Source organism: Scomber scombrus, chromosome 22, assembly GCF_963691925.1.
Source record: "Scomber scombrus chromosome 22, fScoSco1.1, whole genome shotgun sequence".
Taxonomy (NCBI): Eukaryota; Metazoa; Chordata; class Actinopteri; order Scombriformes; family Scombridae; genus Scomber; species Scomber scombrus.
Window position 1 is genome coordinate 19,627,999 of NC_084991.1, and position 16,157 is coordinate 19,644,155.

The following is a 16,157-nucleotide window of genomic DNA, read 5'->3' on the forward strand; positions in this document are numbered from 1 at the left end:
AAACATGATAAGTAAATAGTATCATGTGGATTTTTAATCTCACCACTCCCTTGTTTCCCTGCTGTTGCTATGTAGCTGTGAAGCTGTTTTTTTATTGGTCCAATCTTACAGCTTCCTGGTACATCAGCTATTTAAACGGTAACAGATGGGGAATGCTTCTCTCTGTTACAGCAGGGTTTGTGGGAAAAAAAAAACCTCAAAAGCAATAGCAAGAACATGGTTTGTAAATCAAAAGATAAGAGTATAAGAAACACAACCGTCACGTTTTGATGATGATATCTTACTGATTGTTTTGAACCAAAAAACAATTGCAATCAGCCCTTGTACTTGATCTCACTGACTGTATGTGAAAGATATTATACCATTGTGAAGCATTACAGTCATACAGTGTCTTTTTTAATACACCAAAGTGAGCTGGAGAAATATAAAGGTAAAAAAACACCAGTGTTACTTTTACACACTCTACTCATTTGAATCAGAAGATTAAAAGTCTTAAAAATTCAAACTAGTTTTACAACTTTTTTTACTTTTTCTTGATTTTTATATGTGATATGAATTGTTCAGTTGGTGGAATTAATCACCTACAAAATTACCAGTATTTCAAAGCCATAAGGTTTTATCTAATAATGAAAAATGGTTTGTTTTGTTTTTCCAGTTAGTTAAAAGATCCAAATTATATTGTACAAAGTGTGTCTATTGATTAACCCTCCTGCTGTCCTTGAGTCAAGGAAAGAAGGAAAGATGGAAGGATGGAAGGAAGGAAGGAATGATGGAAGGGAGGAAGAAGGAAGGAAAGATGGAAGGAAGGAAGGAAGGAAAGATGGAAGGAAGGAAGGAAAGATGGAAGGAAAGAAAGAATGATTTAAGGATGGAAGGAAGGAAGGAAAGATAGAAGGATGGAAGGAAAGAAAGAATGATGTAAGGATGGAAGGAAGGAAGGAAAGTTGGAAGGATGGAAGGAAGGAAGGAATGATGGAAGGGAGGAAGAAGGGAGGAAAGGAGGAAGGAAGGATAGAAGGGAGGAAGGAAGGAAGGAAAGATGGAAGGATGGAAGGAAGGAAGGAATGATGGAAGGGAGGAAAAAGGAAGGAAGGGAGGAAGAAGGAAGGAAAGGAGGAAGGAAGGATAGAAGGAAGGAAGGAAAGATGGAAGGGAGGAAGGAAGGAATGATGGAAGGGAGGAAGAAGGAAGGAAAGGAAGAAGGAAGGAAGGAAAGATGGAAGGAAGGAAGGATAGAAGGGAGGAAGAAGGAAGGAAGGATAGAAGGGAGGAAGGAAGGAAGGAAAGATGGAAGGAAGGAATGAAGGAAGGAAGGAAGAGAAGACAGATGGAAGGAAGGATGGAAGGGAGGGAGGAAGGAAGGAAGGAGGCAGGAAGGAAAGAAAGAGAGAAAAAGCGAGGAAGGAAGGGAGGAAAGAAGGAACAGTCAAAACAGACGGGGTCAATTTGACCCGGGAGGACGACACAAAGGTTAAGACAGATGTAAGATAGATGTCTTGTAACGACATATCTTGCAAGTCTTGGGGGGAAAAAAATCATTATCTATTTGTCGTAGTGACATAATGCATGCGTTGCTGTATTTTTAGACACAGGTAGCCACGGTAACTTAATCCTGACAGTAGATACAGAACTAAACAAGGACAACCTGTACGGCTTGGGAATTGACACCATGCTGCACCTGCATCATGTATGCAGGTTATGTACTGTAGTGTTTACCTGTAGTAAAGCAAGTTAGACATTAACAATTAAAGCTGTTTTCTCACTCTTCAGTTTTCATCATGGTTACTCTTGGAGAGTTGAGTTGTAAACATTAGTCTTATTCATTCAAGTTAAAACACACCAGCGTAGCATGATGACACAATCCCAAGCCGTATTGAACAAATGCTGGAAAAAAACCCAGACTGTGTGTAATTTAACCTGTTTCAATGTGTTTGACTTCAATAAACTCTTCCTTTAAACAGCCGGCATACAAAGGGAGGACAGCTGTCAACACACACCTGGAATCAGCTGCAGTAACATTTGTCTTATGAAGAAGATTTATGCTAATGCCCTTTTTGTTTTTTTCACACAGTCGTCCGCTCTTTGGAACAACTACAGTCACACAGATTTCTTACCGTTTTCTTTTCTGTGTTTATTGTGTTGTATGGTTTCTGAATATCACAATCATGTTTGGTCCCCAATATTCCTCCCAACTCACATGTGTGAACTATAGATAATATATATATATAGACATAATAATGCTGAGCTCTGTTTTTACTAATGTTCAGTTTCAGTTTTACATTGATATCCGTACACCTGAAAACGACAAATTAAATACTCGTTTTTAAGAGAGTACTGAGGCATCTTGTAACATGTACATAATGACACAGGAGCAGTTGAATTATGTCTGTTAAGGTTCACAGTTCAGCAGCTGATGAGAGGTGAACAGGCTTAAAATGGAGCAGTGGGTAGAAAGTAAATTTTTCTCTAGGTAAGAATATAGTCAGTGTGAAATTTAAAATGTCACACATCATTGCATTCAAACTTTTTGATCCTTCTGATATCCCTGCTTCAACTTCAGCCAAAATCTATATTATATATAATTATCACAAACCCAGGTTTATCATAACTTTTTTTTAGATGTAGCTCTTTCTTTTTTCAGCACTGAACATTTTTACCAGCTTGAATAATACTGTGTAGGCCTTAAGGGGTTTGAATGCATTTTATAAATACTCATTTTTACCAGTGCTAATGATGAATTGCCCACAATAAATTAAGTAAACAAAGTGTAGTACCAGCCTTGTCAAATGGACCCAAGATGCAGGTGAAATATTCTAATATAACCAATAATCTAACATGCTATCCTTAACAGAGCAGAAAAAGCAGCTGAAGCCGAGGAACAGATATCATGAAGGAAACTTGTTAATTCTAAATTAAATTAAATTAGAATTAAGATGTGTCCTTTCATGTGTTGGTTCATCAGTTTCTGTTTCCTCAGTGTACGAACTCATACCACCATAATAGAGCTGCGAAGTGGCAGCAGATGTTGTTTTCCTTCTAACCTACCTTTCTTACCCTCCTCCTCCTCCTCCTCCTCCTCCTCCTCCTCTTGCTCACCTCATCCTGTGTAGGGGTACTTTAGTGATCCCTGGAATGTGTTTGATTTCCTCATCGTAATTGGCAGCATAATAGACGTCATTCTCAGTGAGATCAACGTAAGTACGATGCCCACTCTTACTCTCCTTGTCTCTTTCTTTCTCTCTCTCTCTCTCTCTCTCTCTCTCTCTCTCTCTGTCTTGTGTCCTCTCACTTCTATATATTCCATTTCCTGCCACTCCTCTTTCCTTTGTGGCTATTCTGTGTTGTACTGTCTCTAGTGCTTTCTTCTTTTTTCTGCCTCCACTTTCTCTTCTTCTTCTTCTTCTTCCTCCTACTACTCCTCTCCCTCCATCCTTAACTCCAAGATGGCCGTTGCTACTCAGGGGACGCCCAGCCGCAAGGGTTCCTGAACAAGAACGTGCTTCTTCCTGGGTATCATAAAAAAAAAAGTAGAGGCAAGAGAGGCAGGCAGGGTTTAGCTTTGAAAAGCTTCTTCCTTTCTCCATACAGTAACCTCAGATGTTGTCGGGTTCTTGACTATTTTTTTCATTCGTTTTTGTCTTTTTTTCTTTCTTTTGTCAGACTGTGACATGTCCTCAGGTTTAATTCCCTCACTAACTGAACTAACTCACTGACCAATCACAAACAAGCTTTATATACCTTTCATTTTTTGACTGCAGCAGCAGGGGCGTTTTTTAGTTGTGATTCTGTTGCAATTTGTTCTTTACTGTTGTTGTTGTTCTTGTTGTTGTTGACATTTTCCTCTCATGGATAAGCATGACCGATCGCCGCTGCTCTTCCTCTGCTGTCCATCTCTTTCAGACTGCCCCTTCTTTTATTTTTTTGAAGTTTAATTTTGTTGATTCTTACCCTCCTTTTCTCCTCCTACTAAAATCTCCAATGCTCATGTATATAATGTTTTTTATATCTTATTTTTCTCCTCTCTCCTTTGATTTCCGTTCTTTCCATTTTTAAATGTCTTATGTTCTGTCCTTTTTTTCTGTTGTTTTTTCTGTTTTTCTTTCCACTCCTACGCAGCATTATTTTGTTGATGCATGGAACACATTTGATGCCTTGATAGTTGTGGGTAGCATTGTTGACATAGCGATCACTGAGGTTAACGTAAGTAGTCCAACTCCCTCCCTCCCTTCCTGCCTGCCTGCTCTGCCATTCCCACACACACAAACAGACCGAGCGCCGATACCCATCTCGCATTCTTTCAAATGATTAGGAAACTTCAGCTGCACCACATTTTGAACTTAAAGAGACGGATGAAAAGGTCTGGCAGTGAAAACAACCAGATGTAGGACAATCAAAACAGAGCACAGTGGTATGTGAAGGGTTTGTGTCATTTAAAACTTACGAAACAGTAATGTTTACAGTTATTCATTGACAACTTTGATCCTTTTTTTTTTTATTTAAAATGAAACTGATGTGGAGGTAATGATATCACTACTCCATCATATTATTTGTTAGAATGTGATTTTAACAATAGAGGCTGCTATCATTTATTTTCTACCTTGTCCATATTCTACCCTTCTTGTATCTGCGCCTCAGCAGTGCAAATGATTTATATGTAGTTTTAAAGTATGGGTGCACAGGTTTTCTAATATTTGAAGCTGCTCCAGATAGGTATCCATGCCTCGGTCTGCTGCGCATCAGTAGCATCAGAAACTATTGCACTTGTCAATAGAACTTATTGCATTGTCTCAGCACTTGGTTTGGTTTCACATTGGTTTTATTTGGTCTTATAAGGGATAGTGTCCATTCCCCCTGGCATGATGGACACTGTATAGCATGACAGACATAAAGGTGATATGTCCAGGCCTGGCACTTGCACAGCATATAATGTTTTCAGAAAGTAATATTTTCTGGAATGCAGATTTTCATTTCTGAACAATAGCGTTTTGACCCAAGGGTCGTGAAACGGTCTCAATTCATAAATCACCAGGGAAACTTTCAATTCAAATGAGAAAAATACAAGTTGCAGTTGCTTTTTTTCCCCCCCCCTTTTTTTCTGACATTAGCAATGTGCAGACATGGGGAACAATTTGATCCATAAATGGATTTACCCAGTATCCGTAAAATTTATGTAAATGTATGTATGAATTCATTTATTATCAACAATAGAGGCTCTATGGTCAATAGTGGAGCTGAATAAGAATGAATATCCCAAACACAAGTCAAATGTTGAGTGTCTATCGTATTTACACTTCGGGGGATAATTGGTGTTTTATTCATATGATATTCAAAGTATTCTTTAACAGGAGAATAGTCTGAAAACCATAGAAAACTGAATGTGAATGGACAGTACTCCACTTCATGTAGCCTGTAGCGGATAATTCAAACTGATTGTCCAGAGAAGCAAATCATGTACTATGATCTGATTTCCAGACTGGTCTAAGGGCTGAATATCACATTAGAACATACATCCTTTATACTGTGAAGAGGGCTTTTTTTTGTTTTTTGGGTTGTTGGTTTTTTTGGAGGAACGTAAATCACTTTATTTCATTGAATGCAACAGCTTCCATCTGCAAAACTTTGCAACCCTTGGTACCAATCATCCAGCTAAACTCCTCAGGGGATTTAATATAACTCAAGTGTAAGCTCAGCAGGTGGAGGCAGCTCTCTGTGAGTCAGCTTATACACTTTTCAACTCTACTGTGCAGTTTAGAGACACACATATGAGCCTTGCTTCGTGGGTGTGATTTTTTTTTTTTTACAAATTTAGAACATCATCACATCTGTCTGTGGATTATCTTCTAAATAAATATGTTGGTAGCCAAGCTAGCTGTTTCCAGTCTAAATGCTAAGCTAACCATCTGCTGGATCCAGTTTTAAACCAATCGTTTCATCATAATTTATTCATACTGTATTTATATCAACAGTCACAAAGTCATTGTACATGTAGACATGGACATCTCATGTTAGAATGACACATCTGTATATATAGCTTCAAATATGTCACCAGTCATCAATTATAGACTCATTTTCTTGAATAGCAGATAACTACTCGGGGGTATTAAACATAGTTTTCACCGAAATTGTCCCACAACCTCAACTGCAGGTTTTCTGCTGGTTTGATGCCATGAAACACGGAAATTGCATCCACACAGTTACACCAGTATGTTTACCCTGTTGTGGAATGCAGTGTTTCACCTCAGACAGAACTGGTCAGGCATACAAATAAGGTTAGTGTATCCCAGGGGGTGTATGAGCTCGGCAGTTGTTTTCAATCCTTTACAAAGGGAATCCATTTGCCCCCATGAGACACTGGGTAATTTCTAAACTACTTGAATATTCTGTTATTTTATGTTACTGCAGGAATTTGATCAACTCTGTATACGTGTGTAGAGTATACTTGTATAGATAAAAGAGAGGAATATATGCGTGCATAGATATATATATACTGTATATAGACAGCTTGAGTGATTACAAATCAATTTTAAGATACAATATCTCTTTTGGGATCTGACAGTATTAAACCACCTTTATACTGAGGTTCACTGGGCCAGAGATATACATCTTTGTCATCTATACAAGTCACTGATGTTGCACTTAACACCTTGCTTTGGAGTTTGCCTTTGATTTGGTTTGATTGATTTGGTTAATTGGTTTGCAGTTTTTTTTTTTCTGAATGACTCATAATCTTCTCTCACACCCCTAACCTAAAGGCATGCCCCAAGTCTTTATTTTTGTTGTTGTTTTTTATTCTTCTCTGATGGTTTTTTGATGATTTGGGTTGATGACATGCCCAAGCTACCTTTTTTTGTTTTTTTAAGAAACCCTCCGCACTCAATCCCGTGAGAACTCTTGACTGTTTTTGAACTGGGACCCTGACACATTTTAAATTTTAGCCTGCTACTGCATTTCATCAGGCGCTACACACATGTGAATGCTTTTTGCAATTAGAAACTAATAGTGGCAGCTTGCCAATAGCTAGCTCCTCTCTTTGATTGCATTCCTAAGTGCACTGTGAAGTGCAGTAACAGGCCAGGTTTTAAAATGTTATCACTTTGCCTTTAGTAAATATTAAATGGCCAAAATATCTCGTTTGAGTGCACCCGCTCTGCTGTGGTGTCGGGTGCTTGGTAGATTAGCTGCATACCTTTTTGTGGTCATCAAATCAGTAGACTTCCTTAATCCTGGGTCTTTCCAGCAACCTGCGGGTGCTTCTTAAATCTTACATGGTTTTCTTTTTTACATTTTTGATTTTGGTATGAGTAGAAGTAGTGTGAACAGATTGGTAGTGGTTTGCTCTGAGCAGTGTCTTGCAGACGATGCCAGTATGGACTGCATCTATCTCTCTTTTTTCTTTCTGTCTCTTTTGGAATGCCTCTTCTTTTTCCTCTCTATCTCTCTCCCTCTCCTTCTGAGCTTGTTGAGTTCACTTGACTCTTCTTTTATGGATGTTTATCTCTGTCTTTTTTCTCTTGTTTGTTTGCAGTGTTGCTTGCTCACTTGAATTGCAAGCTTGGTAACATGGGTTTCTCATGCTAGTGCTTAATTGTGTTTTTTATTCCAACTCCTTACAATTAAATAAATATGTACTTTTATGTTACATTTTTAACAATAAAAGCCAAAAATCAAGGGTATAAATGCTCATGAAACCCATGTTACCTACTGAACGGATTGAACTGATGAAATTTTTGCTCGAAAAAATGACGTGCAATGTGAGAAAACTGTTAAATTTGATAAATGGTGTATGGGCAGCATCTCTGGTACCTCACATCTGCACTTCAGTTCAGCCTGAATTGATCTAAAAATGACGTTTTGATGTTTTTGTTTTTGTTGTTCTTTGATCTAATTGACAGTATAATGCACGAATCCTCCAGGGCCACAAGTCCACTACACTCTTTAATTTGTTTTGTGTCGGTTTCATAATGGGAAATATAATGAGGAGTGATTTGATTTTAATCTAAGTCTGGTTCATGGTTCTGATTTCACTTTCAAATTGAAGCAAATTCAGATTTAAATCATGTTTAAATTGTCCCAGCTGGCCCTTTGTGTAATTAACAGATACAGACAAACACACACACACACACACACACACTCATCTTCAGTTTTTCACTTAGTCCACACTAGTGATAATAGTGTATCCTCCTTCCCTGCATCCTTCCTGCCTTCCTTTTCTTCCTGCCCGCCTTTTCCGACTCATCCTAGTCTTCCCTTTATCCACCACTCTTCCCTCCCTTCCTTCCTACAGTTGTCCTTCCTTCCAACTTTCATCCTTTTACACCATTATGCACCTCAGTTCCTCTCAAACACAAATAGACACACACACACACACACACACACACACACATACACATACAAACACATACATATACACACACATTGCCTCATCTTCACTCACTCTTTCTCAGCCAGTTCCTGCTTACTGGACATTTAGACAAGTGGTACAAAATATGTGCTTATAATACACAAGTGTACTGGTAATTAGAGGTACTTGATACATTATTGTCCATCATTAGTGTGTGTGACCATAAAGGTGTGTATGGCCCTGTTAGAATTCCTTTAAAAGCATCATTTCTCCCCTCCGTCTTTATTTTTAATTTCCAATTTTGTACCTCCCCCCTCTCTCTTTTTTGTTGGTTTCTTCCTTTTTTATTTCCCCCTCACCTCTTTCTTCCTTCAAAGTTGATTGTACGTCAACTAGTTATTATGTGTCAGGTCATTCTTTTTTTTTTGGGAGTAATGATGCATTATTTTTGCAGTAAGGTATTATAACAGGGCCATCACCAAAGCAGAGTAAACAGCTACTCTGCTTACTACTAGTTCATCTATCACTCCTAGCAGTCCAAAACATTACTACTCTGAGGACCAGTGGGTGTCTCCCTATAGTATGTTATGTTTTGCTTCTCAGTGTTACCTAAATACTTGTGAGCTCTGATTTCCAAAAGCATCTAAAAATCATCTTAGTCCAGAGTGGGACTGAATTAGATGATAATAACCTGCTGTCTTTTTAATGTGATATTCTGATGCAACTTTGACCTGAAAGTAGATCTAACTGAAATTGTTGTCTGGTTAGTTGACAACTGTGAGACAACAACAACAACAAGGTGTTGAACTCACTTAATGTTTCACAAGGTCCAAACCTTTCTCATTTCACTTGGATCCTGACTATTTTTAAGTCAAAGAATTGCCCGAATAACACATTGAGTATTTTAAACAGGCAGTGTCTTTTAATGCTGAGATGTTTTTGGTAAACGTAGCTTGAGTGTTAACTACGGTTACTGCAGTGTAGTTTCAGCTGGCAGAAAGAAAAACAGATAGCTACAGAGGCGGCCACACACACACATCCATAGGCTCACATGACAGTGACCCTACACATAAATGTTGCACAGCGACTCGTACACATTCAGCTCCCTTCCCTCTTGCGCCTGCTCCAGACGACCATTATTCATTATTTCGGCCCTCAAGGTATTGGACAGAAATTTCCCAGCAGCCTGCAGTTTTTCTACATGTTTCAGTCTTCTCAGTGAATCAGCCTGATGTGGTCCTCACAGAGGATGGGGCCAGTCTATATATGCAGTAATATCTTGCACAATTCTCCCTCCTGGCTCAGATTATATTAGCTTTTCCACTATGTGAAGGGTTGGTCAGAGACTGAACACTCACTAGCCTTAGTTGTCTGGGCTAGTGCGAAATTCTCACTACTTTTCCCATACAAATATTTAAAATAACACACATACTGTAAATGCACATACACACACACACAAGGCGCTGCTCTGGTGCTGATCTTTGTTGCCTTTCCTTAAAGCCAGCTGACTCCTCCTCGTCCTCGTCCTCCTCCTCTTCGTCCTCCTCCTCCTCCTCTTCCTCCTCTCACCCCCCTGTGGTAAGGCCAATGGTACGCTCCGACGGTAACCTCGTCCGCCTCCCTACCTCCTCCACCATCCCTACATCCCTCCATCCTTCCATCCCTCCTTCTACTCCGCCACCCGTGGTATGATCCAGAACTTTTGGCTTTTCATTGGTCCTTTCAACTTTCCTCTGTCGCTCCCGCTGTCATCTTCTGCAGCATGCACAGAGTTACCCTGTACTTATGTAGCTGATGTTTGTTACTTTTACACGTTTATTTATATGTGAGTGTGTGTGTGTGTATGGTGACGGACACTGTGTCGTACAGGCCTAGTGTAACTGGAGTCGTGTGACTTTCCTTGAGTGGCTATTGTTGTTGCCATGGCGCCCGCTGCCCTCCACCTCCCCCATGGCTTGCAACTTGCTCCCCCTTCCTTTTTACGGGTGTGGTATCTTTAGTGCTTCATCATCGGTGCAAGCCATCATGGTCACACAATCACGCTGTCTCTCTTTCGTCCACTTTTCTCTCACTGGCCTATCATCTATCTATCTGTCTGTCTATCTTTCTATCTATCGATTTATCAATGAATTAATGTATTTGTTTGGATTTCACTGAGTAATTCAAACTATACTTCATCTTCAGCCTCTCTCTCTCACCCTCTCTACACTTATTGTCACTGTACCTCTCTTGCTCACTGCCCCACTCTCTCAATGGTGCAATGGTGCCCACTGTGGTCCAGTTGTGATATTACATGCAGCACAGAATTTTGATTTACATTGCTAAGCAGGAAGTGTCATTTCCATCATATCTGTCTGTAGAGTTTGGGGCAACTCATATCTTGCGTTACTTGTCAACACTACAGTGTCACCAGGAAAAGGTGCCACCTACCTTTTAATAAAGTACGCAAAACTCTCATTCATCCTATAGATAGGAAACACATTTTGATATTTATAGTTATGACTTTAACATATATTCTGTTGAAAAGTAATATATGACATCTGTTATCCCAAACTGCAGTAAGATGTGTGGAAAATGGCAAGTCCTTTTTTTAGGAGCACACTGTGTGTCCTCTGTGGGATTAGCATAAAGAATTGATGGCTTCTTAGAAAAACACATGGCAACAAACTGATTCGGAGGTCACCCTGTTGCAGTTTAGAAAGATTTAGTATGTCATTGTAATTGTTACATCGTCACAGTAGAAATCGTATTATTTTATTTCTATTTTATGCATACTGGTGCATTTGTGTGGTGATTTGTTAGATTCATTAACCACTGTATATGGTTTAAATGTGACTAGTATACTGGAGCCGTAGTCACTGTATTACAGTAACTGCACCATACTTCTCTTTTAGACACATTCTGATGTTGCCTTTGTTTTTCCGCTATTTTGTCCCGGGGAAGGAGCAGCAGCAGCATAAATAAATAAATCTGTATTAGAATAGCACTCAGCGAGATGGCTGAATATTTCATCATTGAGTTATTTTCTGTGGACGACTACTGGGACAATAGGCAGTTTGAAAGCTACAGTGCCTCTCAACCTTGTAGTTTAGAAGTTTGCTGAGGCAAATTCTGAGTAAAATACAAAAAAAAATCCTAAGTATACTATATACTAGATGGCTTAAATAGCTTGTGAGGCAAAACACTGCATGTCCATTGCAAGAAGCTCTGCAAATTAAAAAAAAAGACTGCTGGGAAAAAAAGACACTTTTGGGGAGATCAAAGTAAACAGTAGGTGAAGTTGAGATTTGCCACCTTTGAAAATAGGTATTTATACCTGGAGTTAGTTGTATTAGACAGTAATATCTTTATCCTACTGAATGTCATCTTTGGGACTGTTCCTCCCAGTGGCCAGTTGCTCTGTGAGAGACAAACAATTAGCTTGCCGGCATGATTTATTGAAACAGGAATCTGCCTGGAGGCTAGGATCTCTGTACTGTGTCTGTTGTGTGAATTGTTATCAGTGATTTATAAAGGAGCTTACCTCCATCGATGGAAATCCCCCCGGCCCAGTTTCAGTTATTAGGATTTTAGTCCATACCAGCACGGAATAAACAAATCCTTCAGCTCAGTTAGATGATGTGCTTCATGAGGTTGCTGAAGTATTTTAATGCTTGTCAAATGTCATTGCAATGCTGGATTTACCTGTCTAGGATGTAAAGACAACGCCCAAGAGTGTTTTCTTCACCACGATTATGACAGTGTGGAGCCGTAGTAGAAGACTGATGTTAATGGATTTTATAACCATTAACATCAGTAAAAACTAGTGTGTCATAACTCTAAAGTAACACTAACCTGTCTGAATGCACAGCTGGACATACAATGGCTTAAGCAGGTGAATTCAGGAAGTTGTTGATAGTTTGTTGATCTCTTTGTTGCCAAGTGATTTTTTTCAAGAAGCCTCAAAAATAAGCATGATTGCCCGATTCTCTCCCAGATCTCTTATGTCAGTTGATTTTGATGGGATTTTGTAGGACGCAGATATCCAATTATTAACTCTGTGTGTGTGTGTGTGTGTGTGTGTGTGTGTGTGTGTGTGTGTGTGTGTGTGTGTGTGTGTGTGTGTGTGTGTGTGTGTGTGTGTGTGTGTGTGTGTGTGTGTGTGTGTGTGTGTGTGTGTGTGTGTGTTGTGCCTGTTTACATCCACATGTATGTGTGGGTGCAAATATGCAATCCGAATGTGATGTATGTGTGTTATTACTTGTACGTCTGCATCTCTGTGTGTCTGCATGTCTGTGTATGTTTGTACGATCATCTATACGTGTGTGTGTGTGTGTGTGTGTGTGTGTGTGTGTGTGTGTGTGTGTGTGTGTGTGTGTGTGTGTGTGTGTGTGTGTGTGTGTGTGTGTGTTTACTTTCCCAACCTATCTGCATGTGTTCCCATGCGTCCTGTGTTTTTATTAAAACAAAAAACACCAAACCCCACCAAAAGGGACTGCAGAACTCTGAAGAGAACGCCAGGATCTCCATCACCTTCTTCCGGCTGTTCCGCGTGATGAGGCTGGTGAAGCTGCTGTCTCGCGGGGAAGGGATTCGGACCCTGCTGTGGACCTTCATCAAATCCTTCCAAGTGAGGGGAGAAACGGACACAACATGCTAGATTAAGGGAGGGGGGGTTGGGATTACACAGGACAGAAATGCAAATAGCAGAGGGAAAGTGGAGTTGTAACCCTTATGTGACCCAGATAGGATTGGCCTTTTTTTGGAGGCCATAAGTGTATTTAAACTAGGTGTTAAAATGTCATACTTTAATGGATTTCACTACCAAAGTGATTATCTGCTTAATTAATCCATTATAGGCTCGTTTTCATTTTATAAATACTGTATAAATTATATGAATACTTCAGATCTGAGTCACATGGGACTAAACATATATTTGTTGTTGTGTAAATCCAGCATGGTGGAGACTCACAAGCCACCTTTCCTTTCCATGCCTCCTCTCTTTTTGTCTCCTCTTCCTATTGCTGTAGAAATTTAGAAGTTAGAGACATTTGCCTGTCGAGTGTAGAACTTGACAGGGAAGGAGGACAAGAAAGAGGGAAGGTGTGAGGTAACGGAGAGGAGGTTTAGGAGTCCCACTGCAGAGGCAGGGAAGGATTTAGGGACATGAAGTTAGGAAACGGGTAGGAACACCTCAACTAGCAAATCTCTTTATTCCTAATCTTTCCTCCCCTTCACCCGTCTTCTTTATCCATCTCCTCTTCTTCTACTACCCCTTTTACTCTCCAACACCCTACTACTAACCCCTGAGAGCTTACCATTCCCTGTAAGGAGGGTTAAGCATTAGATAAGTTTAACAAAGCACTCCACCAAAACAGAAAATCATTTGATAGAGAATAATGGGGAAATGAAAAATAATCTGTTCTCTCTCTTGTGTCAGCTGAGATGGGCCACTTCATGTTACAGTACGCTCGTCGAAATTTAAATTTGAAACACTGGTGATGCAGCAAAAGACTGACTCCCATTTTTTAAGTAGGGTCGTAACATGTCATCATGTTACGAAATGTTTGCTTTTTTTCAATTATTTGTCATGATTTGGCCCCTCCTCTTCCACGTGCAGGAGTAAGGTTAGCCAGGAGCTCAGTTCTACACAGCTTCCCAGATGTGTAAATAAACAAGATGTACCTGCTGTGGCTGTGTTTTGGTCTTGGCATGTGTACAGTTGGGATTGGTCTTCTGGCTAAACTTAGAGAGCAGTTTGTATTTTTTGTATGAGGTTTTTCACTCCTGTGTCAGATGATTTATCATGGATTGTTTTTGGTGTTGTGCCACACAGGGTTGCAGCTCAATTCACTTTCATAAAATACCAAATAACTTCATCATATTGTATCTGACAATTTGAAAACTGAACATGATGCATGCGAGAACAGTAGTTTCTCTAAATCAATTGTAGGCTAATTGCATACTGTTGGTTTGAATGAAAGTGAATGGATTGCAGCCTTTGTGCAGGATGATAATACAGATGACTTGTCACTAATATGTCTCTCTCCTCTTCAGGCTCTGCCCTACGTAGCTCTGCTTATAGTGATGCTATTCTTCATATACGCTGTCATCGGTATGCAGGTAAGCTGTCATCCTCTCCCCTTGATTCCCCTTCCCTCTGTTATGTTTTCTTCTCTCTCCTTCTCTTCTCCAGCTGGCCTCCGTCCTGTGTCTGTCTCTCCTGGAGTCTTGTCATCCAGAGTTCCTGTTTGGTCACGTCGCCCTTCTCTCCTACACTTTTTCTCCCTCCTCTAGCTGTCGCCTGTCTTTGTCGCTCTCCTTCCTCTCTCTCCGTCTGTCCTCTAATGTCTCCCACAAGCTGTTGTGTAGTTTGTATTACTGATGATGGGCGGGAGACACTTTGATTTCATTGGCTGGGGACAACCCAGTCTTTCAAATTGATCCAGAGAACAACCACTTCCTCTTGTCAATGCTGACGTCATATCCTGTGTGCTGTGACTACTTCCATCCCTCATGTACAGATGTTTGGTAAAATAGCGCTGCAGGACCACACTGAGATCAACAGGAACAACAATTTCCAGACGTTCCCTCAGGCAGTGCTGCTGCTCTTCAGGTGAGGAAGCTTTGTACCGTCCTCGTCATCTATTTAACTTGTTATATCTACCCTTTATTCTATCTTCTTTATTCTCTTTTTCTAGCTTATTGCTTTCTTTGCGTTATCATTAACCCCTTCTTATCCCTTCTTGTCTCTCATCATTATTCTGTAATTATACATCAAATACAATACCTTTTCCTTTTTTATTTGTATTTTTTTCTTGTCTATTTACTCTGAAAAGTCTTTTATATTCTGCATTAAAGGGCCAGTGCAAGATTTTGTGGCATCTACTATAATAGACTTGACAGAAATTGAATAATTGTTTTAATTAGTGTATAATCCCATAATCGTTACCTTAGAATGAGCACTTTATATCTAGTGTGTCTTCTTCCACAGTCTGCCATGTTGCTCCGCCATATTTCTACAGTAGCCCAGAACGGACAAACCAAACACTGGCTCTAGAAAGGGGCCTTTCGCTTTTTTGTCGCAAGTTTTTGGGCCACCGTAGCTTCTCCTACACATTTGGAAGAGTAGGGGTATTCAGTTGGTTGCAATCTGCAACATCACCGCTAGATGCCACCAAACCTTACACACTGGTTCTTTAAGAGGTTTTTCATTGACACTTTGTTGCAGCATTAGGTTAACTAAAAGCCAGGGCATTTGTAAATATCAAATTCAGCAGAGTGTGACATAAATCTTTACAGGAGTGTAAGTACAGAAACATGTGTTGTCAGATTGTACTATGAGACCATGTGACTACCACTGTGCTGAAGGTTTAAACTTTCTAACTACAATTATGTAGCAGTGATCCCCAGTGATCAAACTTTATCTGCACAGCTGTATGCTCTTTAGTTAGGTGATAATTGTTGCGAATTTGGCATTGATTTAATACAAACAAAGTATTCTGGTCCACTAAGTCGGACACCTTTGTCATTGTTGTCAGACGAATCAACTGATAATGTATTTAAACTGCCTGGATCCACTTTCAGAAACCTCTCTGTCTTCTGTGGTTGTGATGATGGTAAGATCCCATGCTGGGGACAAAAAACACAGAAACTGAGAGGATTGATCTCACATAATAAACAGTCAGAAATCTTATCGTTTTTGCAAGAGTTTGGTAATGATGCAAAGTACATTCTTCTATCCTCTCAGATTCTGCGGACTGACCCCTTCATGGAATATATGATAGCATCTTGCTTCCATTCAGAGACAGTGTACTTGGATACTTCATACTGCAGT

At 39.8% G+C, this 16,157-nt stretch overlaps 1 protein-coding gene across 1 annotated transcript in view; it reads left to right on the top strand.

Moving 5' to 3' along the window:
* cacna1c (calcium channel, voltage-dependent, L type, alpha 1C subunit) overlaps positions 1-16,157 on the top strand; it is a 188,755-nt gene that overhangs the window by 163,748 nt on the left and 8,850 nt on the right. Inside the window, exons 32-36 of the mRNA XM_062444064.1 lie at positions 3,111-3,194; positions 9,842-10,027; positions 12,813-12,950; positions 14,378-14,443; positions 14,845-14,936. Of these exons, the coding sequence (XP_062300048.1) occupies positions 3,111-3,194; positions 9,842-10,027; positions 12,813-12,950; positions 14,378-14,443; positions 14,845-14,936 (566 nt within the window). The remainder of the gene's footprint in view (positions 1-3,110; positions 3,195-9,841; positions 10,028-12,812; positions 12,951-14,377; positions 14,444-14,844; positions 14,937-16,157) is intronic.